Source organism: Tachypleus tridentatus, chromosome 1, assembly GCF_004210375.1.
Source record: "Tachypleus tridentatus isolate NWPU-2018 chromosome 1, ASM421037v1, whole genome shotgun sequence".
Classification (NCBI taxonomy): domain Eukaryota; kingdom Metazoa; phylum Arthropoda; class Merostomata; order Xiphosura; family Limulidae; genus Tachypleus; species Tachypleus tridentatus.
In genome coordinates, this window is record NC_134825.1 from 115,873,163 (window position 1) to 115,895,938 (window position 22,776).

At 33.0% G+C, this 22,776-nt stretch overlaps 1 protein-coding gene across 3 annotated transcripts in view; it reads right to left on the reverse strand.

The window, feature by feature from the left end:
- The window catches only part of LOC143222223 (sodium/potassium-transporting ATPase subunit alpha-like), a 77,226-nt gene extending 69,242 nt beyond the window's left edge, over positions 1 to 7,984 (reverse strand). For all 3 annotated transcript variants that reach the window (XM_076448394.1, XM_076448372.1, XM_076448384.1), the window contains exon 1: positions 7,826 to 7,984. In XM_076448394.1, coding sequence (XP_076304509.1) covers positions 7,826 to 7,849 — 24 coding nt within the window. In that variant the 5' untranslated portion in view covers positions 7,850 to 7,984. The remainder of the gene's footprint in view (positions 1 to 7,825) is intronic.
- Between the last annotated feature and the right edge of the window lie 14,792 nt (positions 7,985 to 22,776).

Here is a 22,776-nt window from a genome sequence, read left to right on the forward strand (position 1 = left end):
TTTAATTTTTTTCATAACTTATGCATGTTACTTTTAAAGGCCTTTGGGTCGGTTTGAATGCTATTACTGTACAAAGCCACTTATTTTTTTATATGTCGGAAATGGATAATTAATTATGTTAACTGTAAAAGTAATCTTAGCTATTTTGCACTAGAGAGAGGCCGAGTGTGGCCAAGTAATAACCGTACGGGGTTACGAATCGCAAGGTCCAAGGTCTGATCCGTAATACGCCCGCAGAACACTTTCAGCTGTTTGGGCATTATGACTGTGACGTCAATCATGCCATGCGGTTAGAGAAGTTGCATAACAGGAAGTGGATAATGCTGACAACTGCACTCTAATTACTCTGTAAATGTCAAATATTAAAGATACTTATAATAAGCCCAAACTATTTATACCACGTGGCGTAAAAGATTCTGAGATGGTTCATGAAAATAAATACTTTACATGTAGTATTGTTTGTGTTATTTAAACAAACAAGTTAGTTGTCGCTAGTTTAAACAGTGTGACACAAGTTATTGCTGTATTATTGGTATTAATGGCTGTATCAATAGAGACACTTGTAAAACGTTAATACAATGCGTTTGATCTTGCTTCCAAATATACGAGCTCTGAGAAATTTAGATTTATGCTGATAATTCTGCGTGAGAACAAAGATTCGATAATCACTATTATTATATTATTCGACTTCGAAAAAATAAATCTAAATTTACCTCAAAAGCATTTCGTTATCTTAAGAAAACGGCGAGGCCTTCCTTTTGCAAATTTACTAAGTTTACATCGCCAGGTTTAGAAATATTGGTGAGATACATTAAAATGTGTTTTAATTAATTATGCAAGGGATTTAGATTAAAAAGAATGAAACGAAAAATCTTTACATGGCCTTATATTTTCAGGGACTCAAATTAGAATTTATTGCTTTTAATGAATTACATTAATTTAAAACAGCATAGAGCCTTAAAATTAAATTAATATTAGTGTTCAAAAAATAAAATACATCTACCCCAGCGTTTCTTTATCTAAAAAAAACGATACATTTTTCACTTTATCTCTTTTTGTTTCAAAGTCATTCCTATCTCGGTCCTTTTGACCTTTATCGTTACTTCCTATCTCAACTCAATTTATTAATCTTCGAAATGACAGAGGTTTGCGCCTTTAAATTACTCATATAAAGTAAGACTGCGAATGACAAACTGTAGATCCGTCAATTCATAGCTCGTGTTTTGTTATTGCTAAAGAAAATCTCGCTCAGCACTTTGTGGTAATAGGTGCGTTATAAAAGTAACGGGGTGAAATCCCACTATTTGATGTGAGTACCCATCACCTCAAAATAAGAGACGGCCATGCACGGATAGCCTTTGTGTAGCTTTACGCGAATACAATTAAATGAGAAAACCTGAAATTCTTTGTTTTGTTTTCTTAATTTCGCGCAAAGCTACTCAAGGGCTATTAGCGCTAACCGTCCCTAATTTAGCAGTGTAAGACTAGAGGGAAGGCAGCTAGTCATCACCACCCATCACCAACTCTTGGGCTACTCTTTTACCAACGAATAGTGGAATTGACCGTCACATTATAACGCCTTCACGGCTGAAAGGGCGAGCATGTTTGGTGCGACGGGAAACCTGAAATTACATAGAACAAAGCAAAGTCACCAATAGCGTATACATTAGAATAACTAAATAAAAAACGCCACCAAACAATTCAAAAATTTTAATGGCGTAGGCAAGGCGACGGAGCTTCCGATGATAAAACAATTAGTCACCACTATGGAGAAACTTATAGTATCCTAAGAAATCACAAACAAATATATAGACAATAAATATAAAAGTTGGTGACGCGAAAATTAGTTGTTGTTTTGAATTAAACACAATGCTACACAATGGGCTATCTGTGCTCTGCCCACCACGGGTATCGAAACCCGGTTTTTAGCGTTGTAAGTCCGCAGACACACCGCTGAGCCACTGGGGGGGCGGAAAATTAGTTAAAAATCAAATACCATAACTTCAAACTTCAAAAACCGTTTAAAGCAAAGCAAAGCAAAGATATACAAGAAAACGAAAACTGGTTAAATAGGCCTTAGCTGGATTTACAGCCCATATAAAGTTTGAAATATTAATGAAACTGAGATGAAAAACAACAGAATTATCATAAGAATGGGTTTCATGGAAAACGAAGATATGAAAACCAATATCACAATTAGTAATATAACGAAATTGAGTGATATGAGAAATAAAATAAAAAACAAAGTATTATCGTAAATAATACAAGCCTAATTTACCTTTGCGCCCTCTCGTGGTCGAACATGTAGAATCATACTAAATGTATCACATGGGTTTTGTTTTCTGGTTAACTTCAAAGAAGAATATTTGTTGTTTTTATTTGAAGAGATGTTTTACTGTTAAATGAATCACAAAGCATTCAGTTTTTATAGCTGTTGGTAAAAATTATGGCATATTCAAAATATAAACACCCTGAAGCTGTAGCTGAGGATGTGACCCTATTATTGAACACTTGGGACAGTTAAAAAAGTACAACCGGAAAGTACATAAAGTGTGGGGCCCGGCATGGACAGGTGGTTAAGGCACTCGACTCGTAATCTGAGGGTCGTGGGTTCCAATCCCCGTCAAACCAAACACGTTCGCCCTTTCAGCCGTGGGGGCGTTATAATGTAACAGTCAATCCCACTATTCGTTGGTAAAAGAACAGCCCAAGAGTTGGCGGTGGTAGCTGATGACTAGTTGCCTTCCCTCCAGTCTTACACTGCTAAATTAGGGACGGCTAGCACATATAGCCCTCGAGGAGCTTTGTGCGAAATTCAAACAAAATTAATAGCTAGAACGGTGCCATTTTCACCTGGTGGTGGGTACTGTTCACTATCTTCCTTCTCTTTAGGCTTTCATTTTAAAATTAGGGATGGTTATATGCAAATAGCCCTTGTTTGCCTTTATTCAAAGATTCTAAAACAAACTTTTAGTATGGCTGGTTGTAACTAAGGCTGACTTCCATGTTAAAGTAGTTATTATGTTTCAAATATTTAGCTCTTGAAAATCTCACTAATTATTAAAGATTTCATTATTACAATAACTAATCACCTGTTCTGACTAGTATTAGTAAAATACTATGGCTTAGCAGCCTAATTAGAATTATATTTAGAGTTTTCAGAGCTATATCGAGATCGAACCTTAGACCTAAATCCCCCTTAAAATACAAGTAGTCACTATTTATTTTATTTATTAAACTCTAAGTTTTGATGAAAATGTCATATACAAAACATGTTTATTGGTTTATTCTCAGCATGGGCATCTGTAGACTAATAAGTTATTGCTGAAACCCCTGGTGAGCTTACTGCTTACGAGTACAAATAAACGGTTGCTTGGTTGGCCACCAGTATGCGTTGTGTCATCTGACAAATTTGAAACAATGCCTACGTAAATAAGGTCTGGCTAATATCGTAAAACCATGCGGAGTTTCTGGTGATGAAAACAGAGACTTTATACGTTTGTTTTCTTAAGTTCGCGCAAAGCTACACGAGGGCTATCTGAGCTAGCCGTCCCTAATTTAACAGTGTAAGACTAGAGGGAAGGCAACTAGTCATCACCCCCCACCGCCAACTCTTGGGCTACTCTTTTACCAACGAATAGAGAGGACCATATTATAACGTCCCAACGGTTGAAACGATAAGCATGTTCGGAGTGATGGGGATTCGAACCCACGGCCCTTAAATTGCAACTTAAGCGCCTTCACCAGGTCACAGGATTATATATTGTAAATATTAAAGTTTTATTTTTGTAATAACTTATTGTAGCAAAAGCTTCAGGAGAATTAATTGTGAGATTTGTTTGATAGAAATGATTGAAACATTTTTTTAAAAATTCTTACAAGGTTTTCTTCTTAACTTTTGCATTGATTAAGTGCAACATTAATAGGCAAAACGTCCTAAATTACATGTTATTTTAAGCCGTATCCATGCGTCTTAGAAGTTTGGTTAGTCAGGTGACGTATATCTCTCTCAACAAAATCACTATATATTGATGAAAGCAACTTCTTGGAACCTTGTGTGATGTTCTATAAATAGTGAATAGATTTGTCACGTGTACTACGTGTGGGCCATCAATACTTGAAGACAGCCCTTAGAATCAGCCCTTTTTACCTCATATTTAATCACGTTTCAGATTGTAACCTTCCAATTATCGGCAAGACAGTAAAACTCGAGTTCGTTTCTCCGTTTCGAACGTAATTAATAATTCGTCACAAAATTATTTTGTAAATGATGAAATCTAGTAACAAGCATCTATAGCGTGTCGAAATTCCACTTGAAGGGAAGAGGGTTGTTGTTATTTTGAATTAAGCACAAAGCTACACAATGGGCCATCTGTGCTCTGCCCACCACGGGTATCGAAACCCGGTTTTTAGCGTTTTAAGTCCACCGACATTCCGCTGAGCCACTTGGAGGCAAGGGAAGAGGGGAAAAAAAAATACTGGAACTGAAAATACTGGATTTTGCAATTACCAGCGAATTCCAAATTTCTTTACTGTTTTCACGTTCAGAATGGTCCTCGTGGTCCACCGTATTTTGTTATATTATCGGTCTGTTCGCCATTTAATTCAGAATATGAATAATCAAACACAAGTAATTCAGTGTGATACGTCTTGTAAGAAAGGAAATGTTAGGGTTAGAAGTAAGTCAATTAATTTTTCTTCCTCGGCATTGGATGAATTCGACCACGCCCTTTTATTCTACTATTATTCTTCCATATAATAACACAAATGACTTTTCTCAGTACCGAACTAAAGTAGACAACCGGCTAGACCTAAGTAATCGATAGCTTTCCAATGCGTCTACCTCTATTCTGATAAATCCAATGACAAAGCATCATCTAATGGGATTTTCCCCGCTCTTGGCTCCATGTTAAGAATTCACCAACGCCACGTTGAAAGTGAATAATGTTTCATTTGAATAGCATTAGTTTACGAAAATTTAATGTGTTTTATGTTATTTCTTAAAAGAAATAAAGATAACTGTCAAAATAGTTGTGATAAGCTTAAAACCTAACGTTATAACAACTAGTGTTCATAATATGTCCACCTTATATCAGAAACTAGCTCATAATATGTCCACCTTATATCAGAAACTAGCTCATAATATGTCCACCTTATATCAGAAACTAGCTCATAATATGTCCACCTTATATCAGAAACTAGCTCTTTTGACTTAATAAAATGCAGTGGCGTAGCTAGGGGTGAGGGCAAGGGGGTACATCTGTCCCCGGGCGCAGCATCGGGGTGGAGCGCCAAATTGATGTTACATAATTAGCAATTATGGCTTACATTTTGTCACGAGGGGGCGCGAAAACTGACTTTGTCCCTGGGCGCTGAAAACCCTAGCTGCACCTCTGATAAAATGTGCAATAAGATATACGTTAATGTTTCGGTTCCTAGCATTCAAAAATAATGACATTACTTCCGAGTCGCGCTACGTAGATTTGTATTTTAGTATGTATAGTTGACGAACTATACGTAAAGCTTTTCCCTTCTGATTGAAAGTCGCCATGATGTTATATCGTCAGAAAAATAAGGAAACATTAAAAAAACACACGAAAGCTAACATAATTTAAGACAAACAACGCAGAAATGCTAATATTCGTTATATATCACACGTGTTTGAAAATACGAATATGTGTTTACTTATGGTAATTTTATGATTTATATCAAGGATCAGTATGAACAAAAAGAAAATTTTACGTTTTAAGAGTTAATAATCGTCCATATGAGCTGATGTATCTAAAGTGGACGCCAGTGTTGAAGCAAAACGAATAGAAAACACCACCCATTCAATCAATACCGATACGTCCATAGGTTACTACCACTATCAGAGTCACTGTAACTGAAACATTGAGCTACACGAGCTAAAAATTAAACTATCTACTCGATTAGAATGGCCCAAAAGTTGGCGGTGGGTGCGACTGGCTAGTTGCCTTCCTTCTGGTATATCTAATGACATAGTTACGAGCAATGCAGTCGGAATAGTTTGCTGGGCCCCACCAAGTTTTATTTTGTTACACGTAGTTTTTAGCTATGATCTACGAGTTAAAATCTTTGAAATTCACGCCTGTCCTATTAACAGGATTATATATTATGTAACTTCAAACTTTAGTTCTGTAATGAAAGTCTGAATATTTTTCCCAATTCTCTCACGCCCAGATACTCACTACTGACCCAATTATAGTTAACCCTGGCGTAATTTTACGCTAATTTCTAAATCATACATTAAGAACCATTGCTGTTCGTGTTTCCAAACTGTAACATTTCTTGTGTAACATTTAAAACAACTCGCTGACAATATTAAACAACTTTATTACGTCCATTGTACTTTGTATCGAAAACCACATATTATCGTTCCGGTCTCACAGCTGAAACTAAGTTAAACTCATTCATCCCACTATTTTTAACCTTTCTATAAACATTTCTTATAAGAGGTAGAAAAAAGTCGAACTTACGAAACACAATAATCATGTAACTCTACCTTCCACAGTTGGAACTTACACGAATAGATATTATAGTTGACACAGTACAATAGCAACAATAAAGAAAACATAAACTTAGTCGTACCCTCCATAGCTGAAAATAACAGAAACGTATCTTCCAGATAGGGAAAAAAATATATAATTTGTTATCTCTTATTTGGTTCGGTTGATATCCTAGTTGACACAGCTGTTTTGTTTATATCAGACCCTATTTTTTTTATTATCGGTACAAAGTGCTTCAAACAATTGACGCTGTTTTCCGGCCAGCTATTTTATCCAGTTTAACATAACATTAAGGAGTTATCCGACAGAACTAGGTAGATTTTAGGAAGCGCCACCTAGTAACGAATGTATAAAGTAGTTTAATACAGCACTTCACTGAGATTAAAACTTTAATCGATTTTGATAAAGAAACGTAAAATAATTTAAAATATGTTTTACCGCTAACCAGGCTCGTGCATATACAAATAACTTATTCATACGCACCATGTAGAAACCTGCTCTTTAGAAGAGTAAACTTTTCTCACGCCAGGTTTAATTTTCCAAACTGAAACACTTTGTGAACTGTGAATAAAACATTAGTTTTCCAGTTTCTCTTCGAACTTGTCTATTTTTTGTTTCTGTTTCATATTCCTATTAAATAGTATTTTAATAGTGTTGCTACGCGAATTTCTTTTTGGGCAAAAATTAAATCCATAGCTTAGTTAAAGATAACAAAACCAACAAAACGTACTTAGTTACAGAAATCTATTTTCAATTTCACGGAATCTAGAGCCAATAAAATAAAAAACAACCAATTTTGGTCTAACGACATAATTATTTATATAACTTGCAACTTCTTTTATAAACTATTATGAAAACCTGTTTTCTGTTGAAACAGAAAACCAAGGACTTTTCCATCTTTAGCACTAGGAAAACATTTGATATCGTTTTACATTCAATATCTGCTATTGGTAATTTATTGAACTTCGGTAGATTTGTTCTTCGATTTTTTTTACACGCATTCTATTTTGATTTAAATTGAGTTATTACACGCATTGCAAGCGATGTCTTGAATATATCACTGTTAGTGTGTGGACGTCAATATTTTATAAAGCGTAGAACTTGAAAGCGTAGACGTGAAAGCTATTTACTCTGTAACAACAAAAATCAAACGACAATGTTTTGTCGAGATGTCCGAAACCCATGTTACAAATACAATAAATTTATAGGTAGAGTTAACTTACAAAATATTTTTGAAATCTCGCATTACTTGAAAGCCTCTGCAATGGTAGATTTTAGAATAAGAAAGACAGTCTCACCTGTTCATTTGCCTTCGACTCCATCTTCCGAAATGAAGCACTGGACCACTTCTGCGGCGTTCAGCTGCAGCTCTTTAGAGGCGGTAGCGACGCCATGACGTCACACTTATGAGCAATCAGATCAGTCAAAATCGTTCGTATGCAGTATCTTCAGGAAGATACTCTTTGTTCATTGTTGTTACATGGTTCCTAACATACTACTAGTAGAATATTTTTAAGGCTATTGGTATTTTTATTATCTGTATCTGTTCTAATAAGAGGGTTATACGTTATGTAACTTAAATATTTAAATACACAATGAAAACTTGAAAATTTTCCAAACCCACTTAATCATATATGCTTATTTGTTTCGTTTAATTATTACAAACTTACTTCTGATGTTTTAAAAATTACCACAAAGAAATATATTTCAGTCTGACTTTATTTTGAATTTTATTTTTATTTTATTAAAGCTACCGTGAATATCTTTCTCAGATAAGCCTCACGTGGAAGTATTTCTCATAATACCTGCGTAATATGACGTCATGAGTGACATCACTGACCGGAACGATATCACTGGAACATGGCGTAAAATATATTCCAGTAATCCACTCTATCAGAGAGAAAACTAGAGTTGTTGCAGGTATATAATTTTTATGGAATATAATTTAGCATTTACAGAAGATCTTGAAGTTAAAGTTACGAAAAAAGTAAAAACACAGTTAAAAATGAACTAAAAGAGATTTCTAGCTGAATTAAAAAAAAAGTTATTATTAACATTTTGTCATTATCTAAGCAGTTTGTTTATTTTTGAATTTCGAGCAAAACTACACGAGCACTATCCGCGCTAGCTGTCCCTAATTTAGAAGTATAAGAATAGAGGGAAGGCAGCTAGTCATCACCACCTACCGTCAACTCTTGGACTACTTTTTTACTAACCACCAGTGGGATTGATCGTCACAAATTTAACGCCTACACGGCTGAGAGGTCCTAGGATGTTTGGTGTGGCGGGGTTCAAACCTGCAACCCTAAGATTACGAGTCGAGCGCCTTAACCACCTGGCCATGCAGGGCCTTATCCAACCAGAAACCAAGCGGGTTAATGCGTGGTTCAGTTGATTAAATAGAATATCTTCTATACTACAAGGTTACCTAAAAGTTATGCTAAAATTACAATGATATCATTATAAAAGAAGCAGATATATTTTCATATAGTTTTAGACGAACAAAATTTAAACGTGGTATTTGAGGTATAAGATTTTGAAAAGTGGACGTTGTAAAGGTATTTGTATTCCGTAATTGTGGCAATGTAACCAAGGTTATCTGCTGTCGTACCTGATTTTAAGATACACATCACATTGTTTGTTTGGTTTGAATTTCGCGCAAAACTACACGAGGGCTATCTGCGTTAGCCATCTCTAATTTAGCAGTGTAAGACTAGAGGGAAGGCAGCTAGTCATCACAACCCACAGCCAAATCTTGGCTTATTCTTGTTACCAACGAATAGTGGGATTGACCGTAACATTATAAAACTCCCAAGGTTCAAAGGGCGAACATGTTTGGTGTGACGGAGATTCGAACCCACAACCCTCAGATTACGAGTCGAGCGTCCTAACCACCTGGCCATGTCGGTGCCTCACCAGAGAGAAAATCAGCAACACTCTACCATGCTGCAAAAACAAATAACCTCTTATACGTCCCTCTTCCCTTTGTAAGACAATTCGCAATCTGAAGTATCAGATTACAACATGGATAACTTTTTATCCCCTGGAAATCTGACTTATATGTCCCTCTTCCCTTTGTAAGACAATTTTTAATCAGAAATAACGGATTAGAAGATAACCTTCATCCTATAGTAATCTCAGTTTGTGACGTATTAAAAGTTCAAATAGCTTAAAACAAAGTTAAGGTGCAATTTAGATTTAACTGTTAAATAAATGGTGTTACGTATCCAATTTATGATACGTGCCAACAAGCCTGATACACATAGTTTCATTTTTAATGCAAATATACTTTAATATACAAACAATAATACAATCTACAATAACGGTTATTACAAATAATGATCTATATACAAATGTTTTACAAACTTACAAACAATATTGAGTCTTCTATCTGGTCTGGAACGTCCTTGATGTCTTATCGAGGGTTCACGATGAGTGAATTAATTTCGAGTAGATGTAGACACAATTCACTTAACAGGGAGATAGCTAGTTCTGTATTTGTTTTTCATCGCCGGTTACACGAAGAGTTTTTGCACCGATGAAGTTATGTAATGTCTTGGTAAAAATATTAATGTCCGATTTGAACCTGTCAAAGTTAAATGGTTCGTAATGTTCAAAATCTATGAACGTTTTCGGTCATAAATCTGAAGTTCCTAATTAATAAGCGTTAATCACAAGTTATAGCTTTCGAGATTTATAACACCCCAACTACAGCAAACCAATAATATATACTGTTTCTTGGTGCGTCGCGTAGGTTACAATTATAGGCGTGAGGAGAGTTCACAGAAATTTCAGCCTGCATAACAATACATATAATGTAGTACGTTTAGGAACACACACATATCGTTAATTAAAAAAAAAAATTACTTTTCTCGTCCCAACTTACATGCTAAATATATCAGTAATTTCCTTCGTGTAAAAAATTCATTACTACGTGAGTGACCGTTAACTTAAATATCCTTTACGCCTTCCAGAAAATTCTCACAAATTTGTCTATTTTACAGATAGAAGTACGAAAAGAGATTGAATTCAAGTTTAATTTCTTAGTATATACATACGTTATATATGGGTTCTACGGTCGTAGTATCTGGTATTATAAATTTGAAAGACATCTTATGTAATGCTTAAGGCTAAAGGTATAACAATCAGCGAGCAACTCTCGCCGACTTCGCTAGTAATTTTTATCCAACTGTGAGATTGACTGTGACAAATAGCTCTCGAGCAGCTTTGCGCTAGCCGTCCCTAATTTAGTAGTGTAAGACTAGAGGGAAAGCAGCTAGTCATCACCACCCACCACCAACTGTTAGGCTACTCCTTCACCAACGAATAGTGGGATTGAGAGTCACTTATAACACCCGCACGGCTGAAAGGTCAGCATGTTTGGTGTGATAAGGATTTGAACCCCCAACCCTTGGAGTGCCTTAACCACCTTGCCATGCCGGGCCCATCTAAGCAGTGTCGAAAAAAGGTCTACAATTACATATTAATCAAACAGATTCACTTTTGTTCCTGTCAAACTGATCATTGCCCGAGGGTGGTTTTTAGCAAAATCGCAAGCTTGCATATTCACTATTAATGTGTCCTGGGCCCGGCAAGACCAGGTGAGATAAGGCGTTCGATTCGTAATCTGATGGTCGTGGGTTCGAATCCCTGTCGTACCAAACATGCTCGCCCTTTCAGCCGTGGGAGCGATATAATGTGACGGCGAATCCCACTATTCGTTGGTAAAAGAGTAGCCCAAGAGTTGACGGTGGGCCGTCCCTAATTTAGCAGTGTAAGACTAGAGGGAAGGCAGCTATTCACCACCACCCACCACCAACTCTTGGGCTACTATTTTACCAACGAATAGTGGAATTGACTGTCACATTATAACGCCCACACGGCTAAAAGGGCGAGCATGTTTGGTGCAATAGCGATTCGAACCCGCGACCTTTAGATTACGAGTCGAACGCCTTAACCCACCTGGCCATGCCGGGGTCCTTTCATTAAAGCAAGAAAATTCTTTTAAAAAACAGAAAATACTTAATTCAATAATTTATACAATATCTGGATTAAATCTAAATCCAAATGCATCCTACTTTAATAGTTTATTTCATACTATCTGGAGTAAATCTAAATCCAAATACATCCTACTTTAATAGTTTATTTCATACTATCTCGAGTAAATCTAAATCCAAATACATCCTACTTTAATAGTTTATTTCATACTATCTCGAATAAATCTAAATCCAAATACATCCTACTTTAATAGTTTATTTCATACTATCTGGAGTAAATCTAAATCCAAATGCATCCTACTTTAATAGTTTATTTCATACTATATGGATTAAATCTAAATCCAAATGCATCCTACTTTAATAGTTTATTTCATACTATCTGGAGTAAATCTAAATCCAAATGCATCCTACTTTAATAGTTTATTTCATACTATCTGGATTAAATATAAATCCAAATGCATCCTACTTTAATAGTTTATTTCATACTATCTGGTTTAAATCTAAATCCAAATGCATCCTACTTTAATAGTTTATTTCATACTATCTGGATTAAATCTAAATCCAAATGCATCCTACTTTAATAGTTTATTTCATACTATCTGGAGTAAATCTAAATCCAAATACATCCTACTTTAACAGTTTATTTCATACTATCTGGAGTAAATCAAAATCCAAATACATCCTACTTTAATAGTTTATTTCATACTCTCTGGAGTAAATCTAAATCCAAATACATCCTACTTTAATAGTTTATTTCATACTATTTGAAGTAAATCTAAATTCAAATACATCCTACTTTAATAGTTTATTTCATACTATCTGGAGTAAATCTAAATCCAAATACATCCTACTTTAATAGTTTATTTCATACTATTTGAAGTAAATCTAAATTCAAATACATCCTACTTTAATAGTTTATTTCATAATATCTGGAGTAAATCTAAATCCAAATGCATCCTACTTTAATAGTTTATTTCATACTATCTGGAGTAAATCTAAATCCAAATACATCCTAATTTAATAGTTTATTTCATACTCTCTGGAGTAAATATAAATCCAAATACATCCTACTTTAATAGTTTATTTCATACTATCTGGAGTAAATCTAAATCCAAATGCATCCTACTTTAATAGTTTATTTCATACTATCTGGAGTAAATCTAAATCCAAATGCATCCTACTTTAATAGTTTATTTCATACTATCTGGAGTAAATCTAAATCCAAATACATCCTACTTTAATAGTTTATTTCATACTATCTGGATTAAATCTAAATCCAAATGCATCCTACTTTAAAAGTTTATTTCATACTATCTGGAGTAAATCTAAATCCAAATACATCCTAATTTAATAGTTTATTTCATACTCTCTGGAGTAAAAATAAATCCAAATACATCCTACTTTCATAGTTTATTTCATACTATCTGGAGTAAATCTAAATTCAAATACATCCTACTTTAATAGTTTATTTCATACTATCTGGAGTAAATCTAAATCCAAATGCATCCTACTTTAATAGTTTATTTCATACTATTTGGAGTAAATCTAAATCCAAATGCATCCTACTTTAATAGTTTATTTCATACTATCTGGAGTAAATCTAAATCCAAATACATCCTACTTTAATAGTTTATTTCATACTATCTGGATTAAATCTAAATCCAAATGCATCCTACTTTAATAGTTTATTTCATACTATCTGGAGTAAATCTAAATCCAAGTACATCCTACTTTAATAGTTTATTTCATATTATCTGGAGTAAATCTAAATCCAAATACATCCTACTTTAATAGTTTATTTCATACTATCTGGAGTAAATCTAAATCCAAATGCATCCTACTTTAATAGTTTATTTCATACTATCTGGAGTAAATCTAAATTCAAATATATCCTACTTTAATAGTTTATTTCATACTATCTGGAGTAAATCTAAATCCAAATACATCCTACTTTAACAGTTTATTTCATACTATCTGGAGTAAATCTAAATCCAAATACATCCTACTTTAATAGTTTATTTCATACTCTCTGGAGTAAATCTAAATCCAAATACATCTTACTTTAATAGTTTATTTCATACTCTCTGGAGTAAAAATAAATCCTAATACATCCTACTTTAATAGTTTATTTCATACTATCTAGAGTAAATCTAAATCCAAATGCATCCTGCTTTAATAGTTTATTTCATACTATCTGGAGTAAATCTAAATCCAAATGCATCCTGCTTTAATAGTTTATTTCATACTATCTAGATTAAATCTAAATCCAAATGCATCCTACTTTAATAGTTTATTTCATACTATCTGGAGTAAATCTAAATCCAAGTACATCCTACTTTAATAGTTTATTTCATATTATCTGGAGTAAATCTAAATCCAAATACATCCTACTTTAATAGTTTATTTCATACTATCTGGAGTAAATCTAAATCCAAATGCATCCTACTTTAATAGTTTATTTCATACTATCTGGAGTAAATCTAAATTCAAATACATCCTACTTTAATAGTTTATTTCATACTATCTGGAGTAAATCTAAATCCAAATGCATCCTACTTTAATAGTTTATTTCATACTATCTGGAGTAAATCTAAATCCAAATGCATCCTACTTTAATAGTTTATTTCATACTATCTGGAGTAAATCTAAATTCAAATACATCCTACTTTAATAGTTTATTTCATACTATCTGGAGTAAATCTAAATCCAAATGCATCCTACTTTAATAGTTTATTTCATACTATTTGAAGTAAATCTAAATTCAAATACATCCTACTTTAATAGTTTATTTCATACTATCTGGAGTAAATCTAAATCCAAATGCATCCTACTTTAATAGTTTATTTCATACTATCTGGAGTAAATCTAAATACAAATACATCCTACTTTAATAGTTTATTTCATACTCTCTGAAGTAAATCTAAATCCAAATACATCCTACTTTAATAGTTTATTTCATACTATCTGGAGTAAATGTAAATCCAAATGCATCCTACTTTAATAGTTTATTTCATACTATCTGGATTAAATGTAAATCCAAATGCATCCTACTTTAATAGTTTATTTCATACTATCTGGATTAAATCTAAATCCAAATGCATCCTACTTTAATAGTTTATTTCATACTATCTGGATTAAATCTAAATCCAAATGCATCCTACTTTAATAGTTTATTTCATACTATCTGGAGTAAATCTAAATCCAAATGCATCCTACTTTAATAGTTTATTTCATACTATCTGGTTTAAATCTAAATCCAAATGCATCCTACTTTAATAGTTTATTTCATACTATCTGGATTAAATCTAAATCCAAATGCATCCTACTTTAATAGTTTATTTCATACTATCTGGAGTAAATCTAAATCCAAATACATCCTACTTTAATAGTTTATTTCATACTCTCTGAAGTAAATCTAAATCCAAATACATCCTACTTTAATAGTTTATTTCATACTATCTGGAGTAAATCTAAATCCAAATGCATCCTACTTTAATAGTTTATTTCATACTATCTGGAGTAAATCTAAATTCAAATACATCCTACTTTAATAGTTTATTTCATACTATCTGTAGTAAATCTAAACCCAAATGCATCCTACTTTAATAGTTTATTTCATACTCTCTGAAGTAAATCTAAATCCAAATACATCCTACTTTAATAGTTTATTTCATACTATCTGGAGTAAATCTATATCCAAATGCATCCTACTTTAATAGTTTATTTCATACTATCTGGATTAAATCTAAATCCAAATGCATCTTACTTTAATAGTTTATTTCATACTATCTGGATTAAATCTAAATCCAAATGCATCCTACTTTAATAGTTTATTTCATACTATCTGGAGTAAATCTAAATCCAAATGCATCCTACTTTAATAGTTTATTTCATACTATCTGGTTTAAATCTAAATCCAAATGCATCCTACTTTAATAGTTTATTTCATACTATCTGGATTAAATCTAACTCCAAATGCATCCTAATTTTATAATTTTTTTTTTATACTATCTGGAGTAAATCTAAATCCAAATGCATCCTACTTTAATAGTTTATTTCATACTATCTGGTTTAAATCTAAATCCAAATGCATCCTACTTTAATAGTTTATTTCATACTATCTGGATTAAATCTAAATCCAAATGCATCCTACTTTAATAGTTTATTTCATACTATCTGGAGTAAATCTAAATCCAAATACATCCTACTTTAATAGTTTATTTCATACTCTCTGAAGTAAATCTAAATCCAAATACATCCTACTTTAATAGTTTATTTCATACTATCTGGAGTAAATCTAAATCCAAATACATCCTAATTTAATAGTTTATTTCATACTCTCTGGAGTAAAAATAAATCCAAATACATCCTACTTTCATAGTTTATTTCATACTATCTGGAGTAAATCTAAATTCAAATACATCCTACTTTAATAGTTTATTTCATACTATCTGGAGTAAATCTAAATCCAAATGCATCCTACTTTAATAGTTTATTTCATACTATTTGGAGTAAATCTAAATCCAAATGCATCCTACTTTAATAGTTTATTTCATACTATCTGGAGTAAATCTAAATCCAAATACATCCTACTTTAATAGTTTATTTCATACTATCTGGATTAAATCTAAATCCAAATGCATCCTACTTTAATAGTTTATTTCATACTATCTGGAGTAAATCTAAATCCAAGTACATCCTACTTTAATAGTTTATTTCATATTATCTGGAGTAAATCTAAATCCAAATACATCCTACTTTAATAGTTTATTTCATACTATCTGGAGTAAATCTAAATCCAAATGCATCCTACTTTAATAGTTTATTTCATACTATCTGGAGTAAATCTAAATTCAAATATATCCTACTTTAATAGTTTATTTCATACTATCTGGAGTAAATCTAAATCCAAATACATCCTACTTTAACAGTTTATTTCATACTATCTGGAGTAAATCTAAATCCAAATACATCCTACTTTAATAGTTTATTTCATACTCTCTGGAGTAAATCTAAATCCAAATACATCTTACTTTAATAGTTTATTTCATACTCTCTGGGTAAAAATAAATCCTAATACATCCTACTTTAATAGTTTATTTCATACTATCTAGAGTAAATCTAAATCCAAATGCATCCTGCTTTAATAGTTTATTTCATACTATCTGGAGTAAATCTAAATCCAAATGCATCCTGCTTTAATAGTTTATTTCATACTATCTAGATTAAATCTAAATCCAAATGCATCCTACTTTAATAGTTTATTTCATACTATCTGGAGTAAATCTAAATCCAAGTACATCCTACTTTAATAGTTTATTTCATATTATCTGGAGTAAATCTAAATCCAAATACATCCTACTTTAATAGTTTATTTCATACTATCTGGAGTAAATCTAAATCCAAATGCATCCTACTTTAATAGTTTATTTCATACTATCTGGAGTAAATCTAAATTCAAATACATCCTACTTTAATAGTTTATTTCATACTATCTGGAGTAAATCTAAATCCAAATGCATCCTACTTTAATAGTTTATTTCATACTATCTGGAGTAAATCTAAATCCAAATGCATCCTACTTTAATAGTTTATTTCATACTATCTGGAGTAAATCTAAATTCAAATACATCCTACTTTAATAGTTTATTTCATACTATCTGGAGTAAATCTAAATCCAAATGCATCCTACTTTAATAGTTTATTTCATACTATTTGAAGTAAATCTAAATTCAAATACATCCTACTTTAATAGTTTATTTCATACTATCTGGAGTAAATCTAAATCCAAATGCATCCTACTTTAATAGTTTATTTCATACTATCTGGAGTAAATCTAAATACAAATACATCCTACTTTAATAGTTTATTTCATACTCTCTGAAGTAAATCTAAATCCAAATACATCCTACTTTAATAGTTTATTTCATACTATCTGGAGTAAATGTAAATCCAAATGCATCCTACTTTAATAGTTTATTTCATACTATCTGGATTAAATCTAAATCCAAATGCATCCTACTTTAATAGTTTATTTCATACTATCTGGATTAAATCTAAATCCAAATGCATCCTACTTTAATAGTTTATTTCATACTATCTGGAGTAAATCTAAATCCAAATGCATCCTACTTTAATAGTTTATTTCATACTATCTGGTTTAAATCTAAATCCAAATGCATCCTACTTTAATAGTTTATTTCATACTATCTGGATTAAATCTAAATCCAAATGCATCCTACTTTAATAGTTTATTTCATACTATCTGGAGTAAATCTAAATCCAAATACATCCTACTTTAATAGTTTATTTCATACTCTCTGAAGTAAATCTAAATCCAAATACATCCTACTTTAATAGTTTATTTCATACTATCTGGAGTAAATCTAAATCCAAATGCATCCTACTTTAATAGTTTATTTCATACTATCTGGAGTAAATCTAAATTCAAATACATCCTACTTTAATAGTTTATTTCATACTATCTGTAGTAAATCTAAACCCAAATGCATCCTACTTTAATAGTTTATTTCATACTCTCTGAAGTAAATCTAAATCCAAATACATCCTACTTTAATAGTTTATTTCATACTATCTGGAGTAAATCTATATCCAAATGCATCCTACTTTAATAGTTTATTTCATACTATCTGGATTAAATCTAAATCCAAATGCATCTTACTTTAATAGTTTATTTCATACTATCTGGATTAAATCTAAATCCAAATGCATCCTACTTTAATAGTTTATTTCATACTATCTGGAGTAAATCTAAATCCAAATGCATCCTACTTTAATAGTTTATTTCATACTATCTGGTTTAAATCTAAATCCAAATGCATCCTACTTTAATAGTTTATTTCATACTATCTGGATTAAATCTAACTCCAAATGCATCCTAATTTTATAATTTTTTTTTTATACTATCTGGAGTAAATCTAAATCCAAATGCATCCTACTTTAATAGTTTATTTCATACTATCTGGTTTAAATCTAAATCCAAATGCATCCTACTTTAATAGTTTATTTCATACTATCTGGATTAAATCTAAATCCAAATGCATCCTACTTTAATAGTTTATTTCATACTATCTGGAGTAAATCTAAATCCAAATACATCCTACTTTAATAGTTTATTTCATACTCTCTGAAGTAAATCTAAATCCAAATACATCCTACTTTAATAGTTTATTTCATACTATCTGGAGTAAATCTAAATCCAAATGTATCCTACTTTAATAGTTTATTTCATACTATCTGGAGTAAATCTAAATTCAAATACATCCTACTTTAATAGTTTATTTCATACTATCTGTAGTAAATCTAAACCCAAATGCATCCTACTTTATCAGTTTATTTCATCCTATTTGTAGTAAATCTAAATCTAAATACATCCTACTTTTTGGACCATCTATTTAAATTTTCTAATCAAAACACTTACCTCCTTTTTAAAAACGTTTTTATTTGTTCACTTATTCAGTTTATCAACTTGCTTCTATGATTTTACGATTTTCGTTGTACCTTTTCTAACTTTATTGAAACTGCAGACGAATAGATATCTTGGTTTTTGACCCCTTATAGTGCGTACCCAAACACATGTCAGTCAACCAGTCAAACAACATAAGACGTTATGTTATTGCTGTTTACAGTGTTTTCTGAAAGTGTTTGAAAATAATTCTCAAGGAGGCCAGCTGCTGCCAGGATTTCTATTCAGTGCTCTTCATCAGAGTCTCTCTTGACAAAGAGGCTCCAGTCAGAACGTCATTGGAATTAATTATGAAATTTGCTCAGAGTCCTCAAGCGTTATTACAAGAACCTCATATTTGGACTTCCCCAAGAGTCCCCAGAGAGTTATTACAAGGATCTCAGACTTTGGATTTCCCCAAGAGTCCCCAGACAATTATTACGAGGCCTCTTACTTTGGATTTCCCCAAGAGTCCTCAGACAGTTATTACAAGGCCTCTTACTTTGGATTTCCCCAAGAGTCCCCAGAGAGTTATTACAAGGATCTCAGCCTTTGGATTTCCCCAAGAGTCCCCAGACAGGTATTACGAGGCCTCTTACTTTGGACTTCCCCAAGAGTCCCCAGAGAGTTATTTACAAGGATCTCAGACTCTGGATTTTCCCAAGAGTTCTCAGACGGTTATTACGAGGCCTCTTACTTTGGACTTCCCCAAGAGTCCCCAGAGAGTTATTTACAAGGATCTCAGACTCTGGATTTCCCCAAGAGTCCTCAGACGGTTATTACAAGGCCTCTTACTTTGGACTTTCCCAAGAGTCCCCAGTGGTCCGTCAAAAAGCCTACTCAGGAAGGAACTGCAGATATTAGCTTTATTGACGTGGATATATATATGCGTGACTTTTATGAATATGTGCTTCATTCGTATAAATATATATATACTTCATACACTTGGACATGTATTTCATATGAACATGTACTTCATTCATATGTATATATACTTCAAACCTTATTTTGGGTAACGCACAAAGCGGTTTCTTTTTTTAGCCTTAATAAAAGATTCGCTACGGAAATAAAATATGAGCATTCTTATTTTAAACCGAATCTTTCGTAAACAAATAAAAAACAAGACAGTAAAATACTGTTAATGTTGACTTAAAAAGTGTTTTTAATTCTTAAACTAAACCTTTCAAGTGCAAGAAAAAAAAGAAAACAGAACGAATTATCCTGTGCTATAAGTATAGCATCCTAACATTAATGTAGCAAGAACATCTATAATCTGTGTGTGGCCTAAATAATAAGTTGTACTGACGAATGTCACTCGTCAATGCGAGAGTTTGAGGAGAAAAAAAGACCGGTTACACTTGATACGTGTCTCGCATCATTTACTGACGAACACAGCTTGTCCTTCAAGCTGTGGAGAAAACAGACTTTCCCATGGCAGTATCAATGACAGTGCCTATAGAAGTATCAATGTTAATTCCATTACCCAAAGGGCATTTTTAGACAGAAACTCATTGAAAGATAAATTGAAAAGAATGAACTAGTTTTAAGAAGTTTTGCAAATAGTTTTCAGTGCCAAACAAATTAACAGCTTAACAAACAAGTGAACAAAAATTAGCTATTCACTTCCTTCATATTTTGCCAAAATTGTGAAAAGTTAGTAACACCATTTTAAGGTACTTTATGTAAATTGTCAAATGTTTGGTTTGTTTGTTCGTTTCATTTCGCGCAAAACTACACGAGGGCTATCTGTGCTAGCCGTCCCTAATTTAGCAGTGTAAGACTAGAGGGAAGGCAGCTAGTCATCACCACCCACCACCAACTCTTGGGCTACTCTTTTACAAACGAATAGTGGAATTGACCGTCACATAACGCCCCCACAGCTTAAAGGGCGAGCATGTTTGGCGCGACGGGGATGCGAACCCGCGATCCTCAGATTACGAGTCGCACGTCTTAACACGCTTGGCCATGCCGGGCCATCGCACGTGTGCGCCCAAGATGGCGTTACAGGTTGAAAATCCTAATTCCAATATTTTTGAAGTTCTTTCAGCGACGTATACAAAGTTGGCTTATTTACGATATTTAGACGATTGTTGAAACCCAGGATGCATTCGTAGAAATTGAACGTGGTTTTTAAGAAACCATTTCATTATATCGTTCCTTATTTATGAATCTCAAATTATCTTTCAAAAGCTGAATACGAAACCGTGTCTATTGTAGCTATAACCTTTCAATAATGTTTGTGGTATTAAAGGGAAACATTGAGCGTTGGTTTCATGGAAAACACTGTCCACTGAGGTTTCAAGAATGTGCTTAAGTAGATAAAAATTCCTCTTAACATAGACTTTTACGAATTATCCTTTGACAGTTACTCTCTGATCATGCCCCCCGCTAGTTCAGCGGTATGTCTTCGGATTTACGACGCTAAGATGAGGGGTTCGATTCCCCTCGGTGGGCTCAGCATATAGCCCAATGTGGCTTTGCTATAAGAAAACACATTTCTTAACACAAATTTATTTGCCCTCCGCTAGTACAGCGGTAAGTCTACGGATTTACAACGCTAATATCAGGAGTTCGATTCCCCTCGGTGGGCTCAGCAGATAGCCCGTTGTGGCTTTGCTAAAAGAAAAACCACATACTCTCTGATCATGGCAGGCATAGCGCCCTCCAGTGTCTCTGTGATTAATCTGAAGACTTAAAACGCCGAAACAACACCACCACCAAAAACGGCTTTCAACACCAGCAGTTGGCAGAGTACATGTAGCCCATTGTGTGGTCTTGTGCTTAACAACAAACAAACAACCAATGAGATAGGCACAGCTTTCGATGTAAGATGATACGTTTACTATTATATATGTTCTACGTGTATACCTGATTGAAATAAAAAACGTTCGACTCTTGACAATATGAATAGGAAACTGTAACATTTTCGGATGAACTTTAAGTGTTGTGTTTTTTTTTAAAGTACTCCAGTTTCTGTACGACCAGAGACAATAACAATAAAAACAAATATAGACTAGTTTCCAAGACCAGTTGTTGATATATTTCATAAGACCTTTCGACCCCAATAACTTTTGGCAACAGTTATCGGACATTACTCTCTAACTAAAACCTATCAATGAAATATCCCCTGTCAGTTAAAAAAACAAACACAAAACAGAGTAATGAGTACGGTATACTGTTATCAACCAGTCTTTCATATCTGCCATCATCAAAGTTCGCTAAATAGGGCTAGTATCCGGAGTCACTGACCTCAAACAATAATAAGGACATTTTTAAAAAAATATATCGAAAATGTTAAATCATGATTAGCTGAAAGATGTGGAATTCCTTCAATGAAGGTTTCTACATGAAACCGGTTAAGGAAATCTTCAGTACGCAAGTTCGTATATTGAAACCAGTCAATAAAACATTCAGTACACTCACACACGTGTCGAAACCGATTAACAGAGCTATAAGTATACACAATCATAACTATGTTGAAACCAGATAATAGAATTATCAATATACATAAACACACTTGTCGAATCTTGTTAATAGAATTATCGATATATATATATATGTAATATAGGTTTTAAGTTTCGTATTAGGATATGTCTGAACCAGTCAAAAACTAACCAGTATATACTTTGTCGATTTTGCTTTCACTTTGTGATAAGTTTGAAATAACGGATAAAATAACCAGTTCACAAATGTAGATTTAGCCTCCATATTAAAATATGTCTGAGCCCGTAAAAATATACGACAATGACTCCTACGCCTATCACTTCTTCCTTTCCCATGCCGTCCC